Raw genomic sequence first — 18,450 nt, 5'->3', positions numbered from 1 at the left:
CAAGCACATTGTTTGTGGAAACAGTATCCACTTGTGCTTGCAGGAATCCAAGTCTGTCAGCAGTATTTAGTGATTCGGATGCATGCTGAGGTGACAACAACAACCCTATCTTCTTTAAGATAGCTTGATGTTAATACGCCATTCTGGAGGATCAAATACACAAGTGATTTAAGTGCAGTGCCCATAGATGTTTCAATTACTGTGTTTCCTCTAAAATGTCATCAGAGTAACCAGAAGAAAAAAAAAAAAAGAAAACATGAGAAAAAAATAATGAAAGTGAGAAAATAGCAAGCAGTTTAAGGTGCAAGAAATATTGTGCCCTAGCTACTAAAACTACTAGAGAATGTAATCCACTTTGAATGTGAACTAGAAGGTGTGCATACAGTGATGTTGAGTGGACATTATGGATTATTGTATTAAACACTGTACACTAAGCATGTGAAATGAGAGACCATAATTAAATGTGGAAGACCCATGGTCCATTTTGTGTCCTTCCTTTTGGCATATTACAATATCAAAGAATAAAATGTTAGTATTATATTATTGTCCTATGCCATCCATATGTATGTCACACATTACTTGTTTCCATGTATCTGTAGAACCGCATATCCAATTGTCAAGAAACAGGAGTATTAACATTATATAACATACGTTATTGAGAGTATAAAATTCTGGGTAACTTTATCCGTCCATCTATGTGTTTTTGTATACATTCCAAAGCAGTTTCTTTACATTAAATCTAAATAGCAGTAACATGTACAAAATGACTAGCTTTTCTTAGAGAACAAATTACATTATATTTCACGCTGTACCTTATAGAACCATCAAATTGATACTTTACAGCTGGCCTGGACCAAAGATTATAGTTTCAATACTTTGGAAGAGATATTACGTATGGCTTCCTTGAGATACACACTAACTAGTTCGCAAGACGTCGTCTTTTCTGTGAAAATATTTGAAACACTTGAGCAAGCCAGGGACAGAGAATAGTTTTAGGATTACGTATGACTAAACAACATAATACAACAGTGCACAAATAACCACGAAATAAAAAGAAACGGTTCAAAACTCACGACCTTGCTCATCTGCGCAACACAATTACTGCTCGTGTTAAAGGCTCGCACTGTAAAGAGAAACTTGAAACCGCGGCAACGGACTTGACTGGCATTTACAAAGGCCAATGAAACGTTACAATTATATAAACAATTTGCTGTCACCAGAGCATAAATGCCAATCGCCGTTGCAGAAATGGGATGGACAACAGTCTCTACCTACCCCTGTAGCATAAGGGTGGGGCCCAATTTGTTAATCAGGCAACGAAATGAACCAATTACATAGAAAGGGCGTATGACAGACGTTAGGTCTATCAAGTAATCTGTCAGAAATCGATAAACACCGACGAAAAGCTGCGGGGAGGGAAAAACCAATCGCCAGCCAGGGGGCGTTTCCACAGAGCTTATTACCCATTTGAGTGAATGCTAGATGAAAATGATGGAGGGTTTATTGTTGAGTTTAGTCTGAGCTTGTTGGAATATACATTATCTTCTTCTTGGAAAGACCGGGTTTTTGTTTTATTTTATTTTTTTAATGGTTAAATTATTATTTACGTAGGGGGTTTTAAAAGTCAACGTGGTAGGTGGTATGTATGCAAGGTATTGCTTTTTAATTGAAACGGTGATATTGCAGAAGTAGTGATCAACATTGAAGTACTGTAATAGGATAGGGGTTACATGTGAGAAAGTACAAGGTAAGCACTATGTTTTAACAGTTATTTATACAGTAACTTTTCATATTGAAGCAGAACGTGTTCGAAAGTTGTTATACAGAGATATTTGATTAGTATTTGTGAAATGCTAGCATAACAGTACGGCTTTTCAGAGTCCTATGTCCTATGTGAATAAATACACTATAAGTGGTGTAGTCCAAAAAATATGCCCACAGGCTACTATACCTTTCTGAATCTGCATTTTATATATTTATTTTTAACAGCATAAATAATGTGGTTGACTACATGGGCTTTAATTTGTCAGTTTGCGTGATTAGTTTTTTAATTTTTCTTTATTGTATAACAATTCTGAGAAACAAGTTAAATGCTGTTAGTAAAACAAGTGAAACCAAAAATAATCGTCGATTAAAAAGGCAAAAGGTTACCTTTGTCCACTGTTATGTTCCAGTAATATAGTTATTTTTCAATTAAGTTTACATTACAAAATATTTCATTAGAAGTAGCTCATTTATCTCTGACTCTATCTATCTATCTATCTATCTATCTATCTATCTATCTATCTATCTAAACGGCGAGTGAGGCAGAGTTACAGTGTAATGTCAAAAGACGACACGGTGTCACCGTGTTCTCGTCCAGCCAAGCGTTACAGTTTAAAAACGCCTTCGTTCTGTATTATTCAGTTCTATTTGTTTACACTTTCCCATCTCTTTTTTCAGGTTGGTGACACCACGCCATTTAGCCGAAGAGGAATGACTACATAAATACAAACTGGAACTTCCTTCATAGCCATGCATGTTCCTGTCAAACTTGACTATTATCAGAACAAGAGGAATTTCTTACCGTCGCATCTGCTTTTATAATGAAAATATTAGAAGGCATGCCACCTCAGCAAGAAACCCAGCTGCGCTAGGAATTGGTTTTTACAATCGCTTTTTTGTCATGTTTGTGAAATAAAATTGAGGATCTCCGTAAGCATTACAACTTCAACACCAGAAAACAAAGAATAATAAAGAAAATCATCAGTAAACATGGCTTCTGTGTGGAAAAGATTGCAACGTGTAGGGAAACATGCATCCAAGTTCCAGTTTGTGGCTTCCTACCAGGAACTGATGGTGGAATGTACAAAGAAATGGTAAGTGCATACATATTTTTTCAGTGTTGCAGTTTGTGTGTGGTCAGACGTTGCTTATACTGGAATGTAGAGCTTTTATAGCTGTGATCAATACAATGAGCAGGCTTAGCTGGGACTGGGAGGGGCACCCGCGAACACCAGTGCGACATCTGCTGCACTAGTGTTACTGTAATAATTGGATTTCATTTTTCTTCTTCGAGTATAACTTGTTTTTCCACTTTATCACAGTATACTGTATGTGTATTTACCATTTAGAAAGATAAAAACGGCCTTCTGTTGCATACAGTAGTATATTGTTATGTATATATCAGATCTAATGTTAATACCTATTTATGTATTTATTTATGTATTTATCAATAGCATAAGACCTCCCTGGTCTCACCAAAATTACAATTTAGCGTTGCCTGTATGACAGTGAGTCTGAACTGTGTACACTTTGCTCTAACTTGAACTCACTAATTTTGGTTAAAGCCAGATAGTTGTGCAAGGGTTTTTAGCAGAAAAAAGATTTATTTTGTTCACATCATTTATCTAAATGTTGATATTTCTTTGTTTTCTGTTAAGCACGCCATATTCTTTCCAATGCAATGCAATCTTGGTGACAGGGCATGATGCAGTAACCTTTGTTCAAATGTGTAATTTTGTTATTTGCTTTATAAACAGCCTCAAAATCCTCCAAATTCATGGCCAGTGTGATTTATTGTGTATCGGAGCAAGCTTCACTTGACTGTTGCAGTGGGTCACGGTTTTCAGGCAGTGGCTAACAGTAATACAGTATAGAATATGTAGATCCATATACTGAACACTGCTATGCTGTAGCTACTCCTCATGAAACAAAAAGAACGTGTGACCTGACCCCGTAAATCTCACTAAGCTATCAGAACAAACAGATGACTGGCATTTCTCTGTATTAAATTAATTTAAAAAGAACATTTCATTTACAGGACTGCATTTAATAACTCTGGTTCATTACAATGCACTTACTGTGAGTGTTGCTTCCTCTCTGTTAATCACGTCTGTAATACTGTGTAAGACTTACTTGTTGACCAGATTGAAGATAAGATTTGAAGAAACCTGCATGTTAAGGAACTATTAAAATGGAACTACAGTGTGTGAATCCAAAACTCGCTACATTTCCAAACCATACTTAATTTGCAGGATATATGGGGTTGTAGCCTATAACACATTTAAAATGGTAGAATTTGAGATCATTCCTATGGTACTTTTAAATGAAGTCGTGTAAGAATATTGCAGTTAGAAAATCACAAACTTGGACCTAACCAGCTGACCAGGAGAGTGATGCCTACAGAGAAGCCTTTGCTATCCATTATCATGTTCCATTGTTGTACAGTACCTTATTGTACAATAACTTATTGTAACTGTCTTCCTGCAAAAACTATGGAAGGATGTTTTTTCAACTATGCTGCTCTGTATCAGATTGCTATTGCATTGCAAAAATACAAGTGAGAAACATCTGCCATATGTTGCTAAAGCAACACCTCACGAGTCTGGTAAAGTGTACAGCTGTTCTAAAAGCATGTACAAGTACCGGGCAGTGGTGAATATAAATGTATTATACATGAGTGTCTTTACAGCTTCAAATTCTGTAACGCAAGCATTTCTCACCTATTGAAATGTCTAGTCAAAAAAAGAATAATCAATACAATTCAGATTTTCAAAGATTGCCAAGTCTGCTTTTCAGTTGAAGTCAAGGGACAGAAACATTTTTTCATCTGGTTTCACAGATCCCCTATTATCAATAATCTTGGACTACTTAAGTAAAGTAGTTCAAGACTACTGCTACAGTAATCTGGGTCTGTGAAACCACACAAACCTAAAATGTATTAGAAGATTTTTTTTGTTACCCACTATTAAAATTTGTGACTCAGTATTTGGCAAGAATGATCTTTTGCTTTTCATAGTGCCAAATCAAACTGCTGAAGTATCAAAAACAAAAGCAGCTGGCTGAGACATCTGACAGGCATTCTCAGATTAATGTTTTTAAGGTGTCAAGTAAAATTAGATTTTATATCCTACAAAAATAACTTAAAGGTGAGGAGTAACAGTTTCATTCATATTGCTCTTGGCACAAGTACAGTAACAACAGGCTGTTTTCAAGCAAACATATCCCTGGCTATGCTCTAATAAGAAAAACAGTTCTATATAATCTGATATAGACTGTTTTGCCATTGAAGTGAGTGCGTGGATGGCCGCACAATTTTACATTAGATGTGTAAAATTGTACATGTACTGTTGATGGCTTAAACCAGGCTAGACAGTTTTGTAAAATGTCACAACAGGACTAATCTCCTTGGCATTAGGAACGATCAGTTACCTTTTCCACTTAAGAAAACCACTAGACTCTTGGGCAGGTTGCTGCTTTGATACGTACTGCACATGCTGGCAGTGAATCCTGAAGCTATTCTGACAGAAATGTGGCTTCTATATTCTCACCGGAGATGGCCTTCACTTAATGACAAAATAACACCCCTGCTGTGCAGTGTTGCTCGAATGCAGATTCAGAGTTTCAATTCAGGCTTTTTATTTGTCAAGGCTGCCTCCTTGCCCAAGTATTTTTTATGAAGTGAACAGTGATTTCAGTGACAGACAGGAGGAGTGAGCCAATCTCCAATCTAGATCCAAGTCTGAGAAATGTTTTTGAAAAAAAACCTGTAAATGCAATCCTTGCAGAGTACTTGGAGACACTAATGTCCTTGCAGGTCATATGCGTTAGTCGGAACACTTCATTTCTTCTACAGCAGTGTTGCATGTTGGGCTATTGTATACAGCTGAGGAGTGTGTTGCAGATGTGGAATTGTTGGTGATCCAGCCCATGAATATGCAGTTGTTTGTAGCCAGTAAACTAAGGGTCACCAGCAGCAGACTGTTGTTCCTTTCATTTCTGATTTTCAGTGAGTTCTGTCTCCGAGGTTTTCTTTTGCATTTACAGTACTATGACTACAACAATTTGGCATCTGCAAGCTTTCGCGTGAGGAGAAAGAAATTGCTGTTGAAATTGTAACCTACAGTTGTTGGTGTCTTTAAAACTTTTTTTTCCATTCCTTTCCTGAAAAAAAAAAAGCAGATCCTTTGTGAATACCATATAAGCCTAGATATTGCGATGCTGCGGCAGAGCATTTTATGTTGCTAAGGAGCAAGTGGAAAACTATCCGTTACAGAAACACTTTTCAGTACTCTTTGAAAGAAAAATGCTTAACCCATTCCCCCTTGAGGCAGTGTAAAATAAGCTTCATATTTGAATGTTGATGTTAAAAATAATTTACAAATAGGCCAACATGATCTATTAATTGTTATTTTACTCTTTTTCGTTATATGGCTGAGGTATTTCTAAAATGAATAATGCATCTCAGTTTAAGATCTACCTTAAAAGCCAGTGATGAGCTGAATAAAATATGTGGCGTTAGGGCTTGGCAGTTACAACTTTAATTATGTGCTCTCATCAAAGTGGCAAAAGATGCTTTCTTTGATCTCTTATCTGTTATGTTTTTGCTTCTAAGGTATTTTCTTATCTTGCACAAAACAAGAGTTAGTCACCCATCAAGTAAAATGAAATGTCATATTTTGAAGCTCAGAGTCGACAATTATACATCCTGAATGACACTACAGAAACCCTTAGGAAATGCATTTTAACTTGATGCATCATGACTGTTCTTTCCTAACTTGAAAATGTAGGATCGCACCATCCTCTTCTAAATATATTGAGGGACATATATAACTTAATAATTAAATGCTTTGGTCGGTAATAACAGCAGGTTATGTTTCATTTTGGATTTTAGATAAGAAAAACTTGAACCTTTTAGCTGCCAAGAATGTCAATGTTACATATAACCACTTTAAAAATAAATGATATCATCTAAAAGAAAATTAATTGGTCCAGCAATAAAATATCTGAAACAAAAAACGCAGAATGGCTTGTGTTTTTGATGCAAGTACGATATGTTTTTATTGCGCCTGAAAAACACAAGCCAAGTTAGTAGAAACAATTGGGACAATCTTGACCCCAACGCTTTGACAGTTGTGCCTATTTGCTTGGAGCTGGCCAAGGTTGCTCCAATGATTTATTGAAACTTGGCTTGTGTTTCTGATACAAGTTAGTAGAAACAATTGGGGCAACCTTGACCCCCACCGCTTTTACAGTTGTGCCTATTTGCTTTGTGCTGGGCAAAGTTGCCCCAATGATTTCTTGAAACTTGGCTTGTGTTTTTGATATCTCCACTTTAAGTGGCTGGGCACTTTTGATAACTTGCTGTTTTTTCACATTTCCAATGTGTTTTTGTTTCTCAGGTATGTCTTCTTTTTTTCACTTAATGGATAATAACACACACACACACACATTACAGGAATAGCAACATTGTTCAACATATATTGAGGCAATGTAGTGCCGTTTGGATAGGGTAAATGTAAATAGTAGCCTAGTCTGTTGAAAGGGTTAAGATGTGAATCTGTGTAGCAGTAGTGTTTGCGAACAACGAAGGCAGGACAAGATGGCGGAATGAGCAGAATTTGAGTGCTACTCCTTAGCCCTAAACAGAACGATGTCTTAAATTTGACTAAAATTAGTGGTTGTAATTAAGATGTGACTTAATTTAATTTCGAACTCTATGTGTTTTGCTTTTATGCTTTTTTTTCCGGCTATGCTTTAATAAGTGAACGACGAAACTGAAATCTGCTCGGCAGATAATTATACTAAATGGTGAAAGGAAAGAAGAGGTTAATTTAAACCTTCTGTATATCAAGCCTTTTTATACTTGGAAACTAAAAAATTAACAAAGGCTGCAGCAAAACCTCTGAACTTTCCTCAAGAAAAACAGAATATGGACTCAGTAGCCTTTCCTGACTATGCTTCTGAGGTAGAAATTGAAACGGATCAAAGGGTCGACATGAACAAGGCACTGGATCACACAACTGTGACATCGCCTCTCTTGACTCCTGGAAAGGTCCCAAAGCCAAAAGTAATGAGTAAATTGTGAGATTTCCATTGAAGTTATATTCAGAGCCACCCAATCACTCTAAAAAAAACAACCAATTTGTTTGAATTATTTTGAAAAGCAGATAAGAGAAAACACTTACTCAGTTGAGTTTAATGTGGCTGGAAATAAAGGACAGCAAAGAGAACATTGTTAAGCTAAAGAGTCAAATGAGCTCTAGCTGCTAAAAGAAAATGCGGAGCTCAAAGAAGCCTGTTTAGAACACGACCGATATAAGAGACGTTGGGGACTGAGACTAAACGGAGTTCCAGGGAAACCTGGAGGGAACATCAGAGAGATCGTTATCTGTATACTGGCCAAAATAATTCCTTACCCAGCTACCAAGATGCAAGATGTGGTTGATTGTGTTCACAGACCCGGTCATAAAAATAATGGCGATAATAGACTTTGACGAATTATAATTCAATTCGCTATGAGAATCTTCCAAGATGAGGTATGGAGAGCATCTAAAGAGGCAAAATTTTGCTGAAGACATGTGCAAGTCAGAGAGGCACCTAACAAACTGTGGCCAAGGATTGCAGAAGCAAGGAAAAGGCTGTTTTCCATGGAGCCTGTGGCTACTTTGAAGGGTAGAGAATTACACATGATGGACAATAGACTGCAAGTTTTAAGTGAATGAAGGTACTGACGTAAATGTAGGGACGTTATTATTTTGTATGTGTGTATGTATATTTGTGTATATCTATTTATAACACGGCTTAACCTCTGATTTGGTTAAACAGCATCACATGACCGTACGTATATATATAGCGTATACCATAGCTTGCATACTAATAAGCTGCTTCACACTGAATAAATCACTACGCACCACTACATTCTAAACTGCATGACAAACTGCCATTTTATTTGTTATTAGTTACAAAACTACTGCCAAAAATGAGTGACATTCCACCTATTTCTTTAAATTATTGGTGTATGAAACTCCAGATAACTGGCACAACACCAACTTTCCGAGTGAAGACAGCAGTCCACCTGAAAAATAGAAAAAAATAAGTGCATCAGCAACTGTCAATAGTAGACACAACAGTAGATGAGGAACAGCTAAATGAAACAGAAGAAAACGGAAAAAAATATGGACATTCATTTTAAGGAAATAAAAAAAAAAATCTCAACAATATTAAGGGAATTTTATGCCAGTGCAAGAAGTTCAACTGGAGACCACAGTATTCAGTCTCCCGTTTTATAACGCTGAGAGCTGGACTAAATAGATATTTTACCAGTAGAAGTTTTAACATCTCTGCTGACACTGAGTTTAAAACGATAATAATGTATTCCTGTCAGTCATGAAAACTGTTAGAAAAGCACGGGCCTTAGAAATTACACTAAACAAAATGCTATTTTTCTCTCTTAAAATTGGAGGAGATTAATCACATTTGATTAACATTTATGGTTCAGTAATATAACAAGGAATAAATGACTACTCTCTACTATTTGCTCCCTAATTAAAAAATGGAAAATAATTTACTCGACTGACAGTATGATAAAAGCTTGTGACCAACATAGCTGCAGACGAATGGCTAGACCGTTTAAAACATGAATCGCATTGTTATAACTAGGCGTGCTACTTTTTTATTTTAATCTGTAAAGATCGTTAAATGTTGAATTCCCCAAAAAAATATGAGTTCGACTGAAATAAATTTATATAGGATAAACGTCTGTAAAACCACTCGCAATTATTTTTTCTTACCAAGAATAGTAATTTAGAAATCTCTCTATTCTGTGTAGTTTTTATACTTGCTGTCTGTCCCGTCTCAGTTCCGCTCTGAATGGCTAGGGGTCGCTGTCAGTCAACTCGGTGGTCCCTTGATAGGCTAGTGTAGTTTCACTGTCGGTCATTTCATCCTGTTCTGACAGATCTCGTTGGCTGAAGCAGTGCTAGAATGCTCTAATTCGTTTAAATGACTGTCAGTCATCAAGACCGACTGTGCACTTTCATTTACCAGCTACAGCGCCTGTCATTCAAAGTGCCTGTCATTCAAAGCGCCTATTTTGAAATTAGCGGGTTAAGGTGCGGGTAAGCTTTTGCTATTATAGTTATATGGTGACAGTTACTAGTTTGATTTGAAAATGGGACGGAAGAGGAAAACACTTACTGAGTATTGTGCACAATACCCTGATCGACGGCTGAAGTCTCTGCGGCAGGACGAAGCAGGCCCGTCTGCCTTGCCTCCAGTGACTGAGTGCTGAAGCAGGAGAGGGGCGGAGCTCAGAATAATAAGTGCAAGTTAGTGCTGTTCAACTATCTAATGTTTTGATCTGTGCATGTTATTTTTACTTGTAAATGTCTGCTATAAAAGTCAATGTAATACACTTTATATGCTGCGTTTTCTACGGTTTATTTGAGACCATTTTTTATTTTGTGTAGGAACTTTAGCTTTGTAAGGTATAGCTTCGCTGTGACCAAACGTTATTTCAATTAGAATGTTGGTCCCCATGGTTTTGTTGCATGTTGAATTTCTCAATGACCTAAAAAGTCTGAGGTGGTGTTTTTTTTTTTTAGGTCGATTTCACCCATGCTCTGCTTGAATTGAAAAATAAAGATATAGAAAAAAAACTGTACGTACTTTCAAAATATATACATCGCTATTAATAGTTGATTTGGCAAAATAATAAAAATCGAATAGTAGCAAGCCTAGTTATAACTCATCGATCCTTGAGTTTTGTAATGAGCTAGGTATGACAGACATATGGCACCATATTTATCCCTGTGTCAAGCAATTCTCATGGTTTCATTCTAGCAACAATTCTCAAAAATCTCGAATAGACTACTGGCTTATTTCTATCCACATATTAAAATGTGTGTCTAATTGTTATATTTCAGCCTCCCCCCTATCTGATCACTCCTGCATATGTCTTTTAGAACCTCATATACTTACTGGAAATTGAATTGTAATTTACTTAACAGTGAATCTTTCTGTAATCAGGGCAGCAGTGTGGAGTAGTGGTTAGGGCTCTGGATTCTTGACCGGAGGGTCGTGGGTTCAATCCCCAGTGGAGGACACTGCTGCTGTACCCTTGAGCAAGGTACTTTACCTAGATTGCTCCAGTAAAAACCCAACTGTATAAATTGGAGGTAAAAATAATGTGATATCTTGTAACAATTGTAAGTCGCCCTGGATAAGGGCGTCTGCTAAGAAATAAATAATAATAATAATAAATAATAATCAAATTAGGGCTCTTACTAAAGAAATACACACAAAGCAAAAATCACGATCTTCCATTCAAATCGATGAAGACAACAAAAATATAACCGACTGATCTTGAAATTGGAACAAGATATTGCTGTTAAACAGGTAGGGTAAGTGTACCGATTTAAGCCCACCATCATAAAAAAGAAAAAAACTCTTATGCATTTTTACACCCTGCATTCACAGTGGAGTCCCTGCTTTCTTCCCTGGCTAGTGTTTATTGTTGGGTGAATGCCATGGGTGTGTTTAGCCTGTTTCTACTGGTGTACATAAAGCGGACGTTTGGCGTTGCTGAGTAGCCAGCAGTGATGCTGATTGCCAAAATGGATGCAGAAAGTGGAAGTACTAAATAATTAGTATTTTTATGAAATTATGTACCATTTAATTTTTTCATTTTTTTTTTTTTTTTAAAGGGTTAAATTCAATTAGTACACAATAAGCTGTATTTATACATACAATGATACAAGCACATGGCAACTGACACAACAAGTGTAATTTATACAGTTTTTTGAAAGTTACAAAAAATATTCCAAAGTACATACAGTAGCGGAATATCAGTGCTGTGTTGTGTACACAATAAAAAGATGAAAGAGATTTGTATAGTCAGAAATCTTTCCCACTTATATTTTTACATTCTGTATACAGCAGACATACAGTACATCAGGTGATGGTTATCTCATTTTTTTAAATCTTTGATCGTACTCTATGCTGCTTGTAGAACTATTATAAATTATTATTTGCATTCTGTACACCATATCTCCCTGCTGGTGATTCTATCAGTCCTTAATCTTAGACCAGCACTGTAAGAGAGCTTGTCATGTTTGACCAATGCCTTTTAAGTCATGTTTCTAATATGTGAACACTGCACTACTGTAAACCAGACTGTATTACTGTAGTTTTCCAGCAAAGAAACGGTGATTGCCCTCCTACTTCTTTTTTTTTTAATGAAAATTTAATGTAGGCCATGGTAGGAAGAGCAGTGTACTGTACTATCAAATTAGTCTGATCTGTTGACAACTTGCAGTGCCAGCCCGTCTGTCCTGTCTATCGCAGTGACAAGCTACTGTATTTCACTCGATTTCCCCTGGCAGAACACCATCTGTTTTTGTTTTAGGGTTTTTTTGAACTTGAGATACTTTTAATGCTTTTCTTAACAGTGCTGTATATCACTGATTTGATTTTTTTTTAATGAATAACAATGTACTAATAGTTCTCTAGCCAAGAAGAAAGTATGTTTCACTATTTTTTTGCACATGAATATGTTAGTCTAAATGTTGCTTGGGGCTTATTGCATATTTATCATATTTGTTGTAAACCTAGAGCTCTAGTAGCAATAGAGACAAACATTTCCCCAGATATGCTTGTCTTGGCTTGTCTTTACTAGGCTACACATTTCAGCATTGTTGCCACTGCAAAAGAATGGAGTATGCAGAACTTTGTACTTTGCATACATTTCTCGAACGCCTGGGACAGTTGTCCATCTACAGTTCTCGGTCTGGTAACCTCATTTCAGGCCAGTATTGCTGACAGCTGCCAATAAAATGTGCCGAAATGCCACAAAAATGCATGTGTTACTGAAACTTGAAATCGCCCAGTACATAATATATTAACATGGACTGATTAAGGCACCCAGTACATAATCCATTGGCATGCAGTTTAAGATGAATAAATGGCCCAGAAGTCATACAAATCATAGAAAATAATCCAAAAAACTAAGTGCAATACAATCTTGTGCACCAATTTTGTCACTTGATAAAAACAAAATATTTTAACTCAATATTTAAATAAATAACAAAGTAAGAAGGATCCATTATAATATTGTGCTTGGAGAAGTAAAATCAAAGGAGCTGCGAGATCCTGGATTCAAATCCCAGCTGATTTCCTGTACTCGATGACCTTCCGCATTCACTGAAAACTGGGTAGAAATGAATGAGATGCAAAATGTGGGCTGCTAAACAAGACATGTTGAATGTGTGTTATACTGTAGGTCCAGTAATCTACTTTCCTAGATGTCATTTGCAAGCTAATTCTGAGCTCAGAACGGAGCAGTGCCTCAGTTCTTTTACCCTGCCATTGTAAACAGAGGCTGTGTGGTCCGGTGGTTAAAGAAAAGGGCTTGTAACCAGGAGGTCCCCGGTTCAAATCCTGGCTCACTTACTGACTCACTGTGTCACCTTGAGCAAGTCACTTAACCTCCTTGCCCTCCATCTTTTGGGTGAGACGTTATTGTAAGTGACTCTGCAGCTGATGCATAGTTCTCTGTAAGTTTCCTTGGATAAAGGCGTCTGGTAATTAAACAAATAATAATAATAAACACAATGCTGTTGTCCTGTGCTTCGTTACGCCTACCATTTTATTCAGCTCAGGTGAGAAATAGATGTTGTAAAATTCACTGTTAAAGTAATTGACTCTGCAAAAAACCTTCAACAACCTTTGATTTCAAATGCCGATACCAGAATTAGTACTATGATTACTGGTGCTACGGTTAAGGTAAACAATATATTCTACTGTCGTTTGTGTTTGGGGATTTGTTGAAACAAGCATAAAAATGTTTTCTGCGATTTACCAACATGAATGAACATGATCTGATCACAGACCCCATGAAGCACTACTCTTGCACTACCTTACCTCAGGTAGCATTGCTAATCACAGGGTCGCTGAAACCAGATGTATTTGACAGCTTTCAGACAGGAGTGTATAAAGGACATTTACTGTATAAATCTGTTTCTTTTCTCCACTGATGCACAAGCGTCTTACTTGCACAGTGTTTATTGTAAGTGTACTGTCGTTTAGATTCAGCAGAGTGAGTTTAACAGTGGTTAAGCATACTTTCAAGGGAGCTGAGCCTGTTGCACTGTTGACCATTGCTTTCCAGGTTTTCTGTACCAAGCAGTTCCTTCATGTGCATTTAAAATTAACATTACAGTCCATGGCATTGCACATAAAAGCTACATCTATACTTTTAATTTGAAAATCTATTTAGAATTACAATTGATAGTATTACAATCGCACAGATTTGTCCTTGGCTCTTCCTGCTCAATTGATTTGGAAATGCTCATTACTGTATAATGCTGTATGTGTGGGAGAGTGAAATGTCTTTAAAAGCAGATCCAGTATTTTTCCATGTGATTCCACGACATTGACTGCCAAAGATATTCAAAGTGAATTGGCTGCAAGTGGGACTGGAGTTTCCATTTCAGCCATAGGTTGAGTATTGCATGGTGAAAGTCTCAATGGTCGCAGGCCAAGGAAAAAGCGATGAAACAAAAATCGAGCTATTTGGTAATGCTGATAGTCTTTACGTTTGGAGAAAGTCTGATGGGGCGTACAGAGAAGAGAACACCATACCTACTGTCAAGCATGGAGGTGGTAATATCCTTTTATGGGGCTGTTTTTCCTTTAATGGCACAGGAAATTTAGTTCCAATACATGGTAAAATGGATTCCATAGCTTACCAAAAGATATTGTCTAATCATCTAAAACCCTCCGCTACAAACTTGGTTTAAAGCGCAACTGGACATTCCAACACAACAACGATCCAAAGCACACATCAGAATCTACCTCAGACTGGTTAAAGAAGAATACAGTCATGGTTCTGGAATGGCCTACTGGCTGATCTAAATCTGATTGAGAATCTTTGATATGAGTTGAAGAAGGCTGTGCACAAGAGAAGTCCTTGGAATTTGAATGATTTTGCATTGAAGAATGGTCAAAAATCACTAAAGAATCGTGCCAAAAGCTCATTGACAAATATCCTAATAGTTTAAAAGAAGTTATTATTGCTAAAGGTGCCTAGCTATTAATTAATTAAATGTTCCCTTTCAGGGTTTAAATAAATAATTGTAGACCTCTGTTTCTTGTAACATTTTTTCCTCATCCACAAAAGCAGTTTTGCTAATAAAGATTTTTCCTCTAATTTATTTATTTTTGAGAAATTTCTAGTAATGATAAATTTCCATTGGGGTATGTAAACTTTTGACTAAAACTGTTGTGTGCGTGTCTATATATATATATATATATATATATATATATATATATATAATGCTGTAGAACAAAAATACACAGCATACAGAACAAACTGTACACTAACATGCAAATCAATATCTGAGACCTCAGGTTCAGAAATAAAATGAGCACCCAGGTGCAAGAAATCAAATAAACCTGCTATATCAGTTCTGAAATCTAAAGCAAAGTGATGTGTTAATTAAAATGCCAGGTATCTTGAAGATTTAATATCAGTATATATTGGACAGTACCTAGCAACACTGAACTATAATGAGCAGTATACTTTTTGTCGTTTACATGTCACCACTTATTTTGAGGCAATTGTCAGGTACAGAAGCAAAGGGTAAAACAAAAAAAAAACACCCACTATATTGACATGGCCACTTGTGCAGTACCTGGTACAGTATGTTACAAATGAACCCATATATGTTTAGATTTCAGATTAAGTGTAACAATGACTGACAATCATTTTGTTGCTGCCTATTACAGCAAAACAAAGTACAAATTGATTTATGTTATACAAATCAATGTTAGTACTTAAAGTAGCCAGTTTAAAACAGAAATGGACATGATAAATGATTGCATGTCTTAATGGCATGTGCTTTGGCAGTAGTTGGAGTTGTGAAACAGCTGAAGGCAATGCACAGCTTTAGCTAAGTAGATATTTCTGTTAAATTGCCCAGTCAATTTTTAATTGCAATCCATGCACAGTTAATTTAGCACAAATTAAAAACAACAACCATTACTCTGCACACTTCTCTAAAATATCAGTGATCATGTTGTGTCGCTGCATTTGCACTGTATTGCATTAATGAATATATCATTGTCCAATGATTTCTTTAACCGTCTCTGAGAGTTAATACGAGTTTGGAAAGCCATTGCTACTCCATGGATATGGAAAGCATTTGGGCAAAAGGAACGCCATTATTCACTTTGACCTATGACCTAAGATGGCTACCATATTAGGGTCAGGTCACTTTTTAGTGTCCAGGTGATCAAGACCTACTGCATTGAGATACAGTATGGGCTTTATACTCTGCTAATATCCTCTGGTTAAGTTCTATTGTGGGTATCGTATATAAACCAGAGGATGATTCAGAATCTGAGGCAGAGCCACAATAAATTCCAATTTAAAGAAAATTGGAAAATTGCTGAGATACTTGTGTTGAATATTGTTTCAAAATTGTATAATGCAACAAAAATAATGTATTCAAGCGTTAATGCGTGGCCCCATGGTTTCTCACTGATAATTTACCATTTCTCAGTCAAAACGGCAAGTTTCTCAGTATCTAAACAGCTTAGAGGGAACGCTGATAGGATAGGATTTTAAGTGCCACATTTGTTTTCAGTGCCACATATCAATGATCCTGACAACTCTCCTTTCAGCCAGTTGATAGCTGTATTAACCATTTAAAGCCACATTGTTTTAACCTCTGGACATACCAACGTACAGATCATATTCACTTAACCATTTTACTTGACATGTTAATCAACCATTCAGTTTGATATTTCTCTTGCATTATGATCTTGACGATTTGTTTGTTTTTGTTCACAAAAATCTCCCATTTCTAGTTTCAGAATTGGATGGACATTATTAAAATACTGTAATTTCTTCTCATCATTGGATGCAAGGATTTGAGACAAATACTGTAGTACTGCAAAAAATGTGTACATTCAGTAGAACTAGATTTGTCCAGTAAATTAAACTTTACTGGACTCATTACACATCAAACAGTTCATAAACACACAGCTAATTGCAGTAAAGCAATCAAGAAAAAGATGGAGATCAGGGAGTCTTTACAGCTGTACAATGGACAAAGATGTGTGACTCATGCTGTAAAAAGACTTTACAGGAAGCTCGTGGAAGCTTTAGTTCAGCAGTGGCCAGTTATTACAGCTGTTGATTAGCAGTGCAAAAAAAGTAATCGGTTTCTCTGAGGAAAGTAAGTTTTTTTTTATAAATTTTTTAAAAAATTTTTTTAGCTAAAGTACATTTTGGTTGACTCTAGTCACTGAACAGCCCCCAGCTCCCTCACCACTATTTACTCTACTGTTTGTGTACAGTATTGAAGGTCACTGAAACCGCAATGTGAAAGGGAAGGGCAAAGAGAAGGAGTCTCTGATGTCTGCACTTTGAGTGCGAGTTTTTGTTTCAATCAAGTCTGTAATTATTGAATTGAATCAATTAAACTCCTATTGAGGTCCTGAAGCACTACAGTAATCATTTAATATAACCTATTAAATATGTAGTCCAGGATGAGTTTCCTACCCCATATGTACTGCAGGGCATGAGCACAGGGTAGAATTCCAGTAAGAGTCCAGGCATCTGTATCAAGATAGTACATGTATCTAAAATGGTGCTACTGGTGTTGGAAACCTATTGTAGCTGTGTGACTTAAATAATGCATAGGTGTCCTACAATACCTCTTGGTAATATCCTCAGTTGTGCAATAATGTACTGTACAGTACCCAGTTATAGTACAGTAGATACGTGAAGGGCCAAGAGTCATCAGCTGTATAAGGAGCTTGAGTGCTGCTCCAGTTTGAGTTGTAAGAGTCTTATCAATTCAACCAGTGGCTGGCTGGCTTTAGCAGTAAGTGTGAAACAGATTTCAAAAGACTCAAGAGGTGGTTAATGGTGTAACATGCCCTGTAGATAACTCCTTCAAGTTCAGCCAGATTGCAAAATATAAATGGATAATACTACGCTGAATTCCCTGCTGGTGGGACAAGACATTTACATTTTGCAGGACAAACAAGAAGATTAATATCTATATGCAACTGTATGCATGTCAGTTATCTGGGTATTAGTGGAATATTTATCAACTGACTCCAGGAGACTTCTATCTGACTTATAATTAAAGCCCTGTGAAAATTGCGGAAATTTTCTTTAAAATTCATGGCAGTGTCACAGGTAAAGTATCATATGTCGCGGAATGTGCACTGAAATATGTTATAAATGATGTGTACATATTATTATTATTTTTTAAACTGCAAATATACAGATAAATGCACTGACATCAAAATTATAATAATAATAATAATAATAATAATTAATAATAATAATAATAATAATAAATAATAATATATAATAATAAATAATAATAATACAAATAATAATAATAATAAATAAAAAAATAAATAATACAATTTGAAATTTTAAAACTCTAAATGTGAATTTTACAAACTGACTTTTTTTTTTTTTATTAATTAATTTTTTTGCCTATGATACCGGCACACTTAAAGCAGAGACCCAATTGAGGGGGATTTTGTGTTTTAAAAATCAGTGACAGTTCTGTTCCTGCCGTGTTGTACACCTTTTCAATACATAAAATGGATCGGTTGCTGTCGTCTGATGCAAAGTCTGGTCTAGTTAACTGCTTTCAAGAT

At 36.2% G+C, this 18,450-nt stretch overlaps 1 protein-coding gene across 12 annotated transcripts in view; it reads left to right on the top strand.

The window, feature by feature from the left end:
- Window positions 1-1,410: 1,410 nt before the first annotated feature.
- Window positions 1,411-18,450, top strand: part of LOC117402982 (EH domain-binding protein 1-like) — a 157,118-nt gene continuing 140,078 nt past the window's right edge. For 8 of the 12 annotated variants that reach the window (XM_034004751.3, XM_034004754.3, XM_034004748.3 and 5 more), the window contains exons 1-2: window positions 1,411-1,747; window positions 2,443-2,858. In XM_034004751.3, coding sequence (XP_033860642.3) covers window positions 2,755-2,858 — 104 coding nt within the window. In that variant the 5' untranslated portion in view covers window positions 1,411-1,747; window positions 2,443-2,754. The remainder of the gene's footprint in view (window positions 1,748-2,442; window positions 2,859-18,450) is intronic. The other 4 variants (XM_034004758.3, XM_034004757.3, XM_034004756.3 and 1 more) reach the window with 1 other exon arrangement.

Source organism: Acipenser ruthenus, chromosome 5 (assembly GCF_902713425.1).
Source record: "Acipenser ruthenus chromosome 5, fAciRut3.2 maternal haplotype, whole genome shotgun sequence".
In the NCBI taxonomy this organism is placed as follows: Eukaryota; Metazoa; Chordata; class Actinopteri; order Acipenseriformes; family Acipenseridae; genus Acipenser; species Acipenser ruthenus.
The sequence above is the reverse complement of the archived record's forward strand: the minus strand, read 5'-3'. Positions and strand labels throughout refer to the sequence as shown.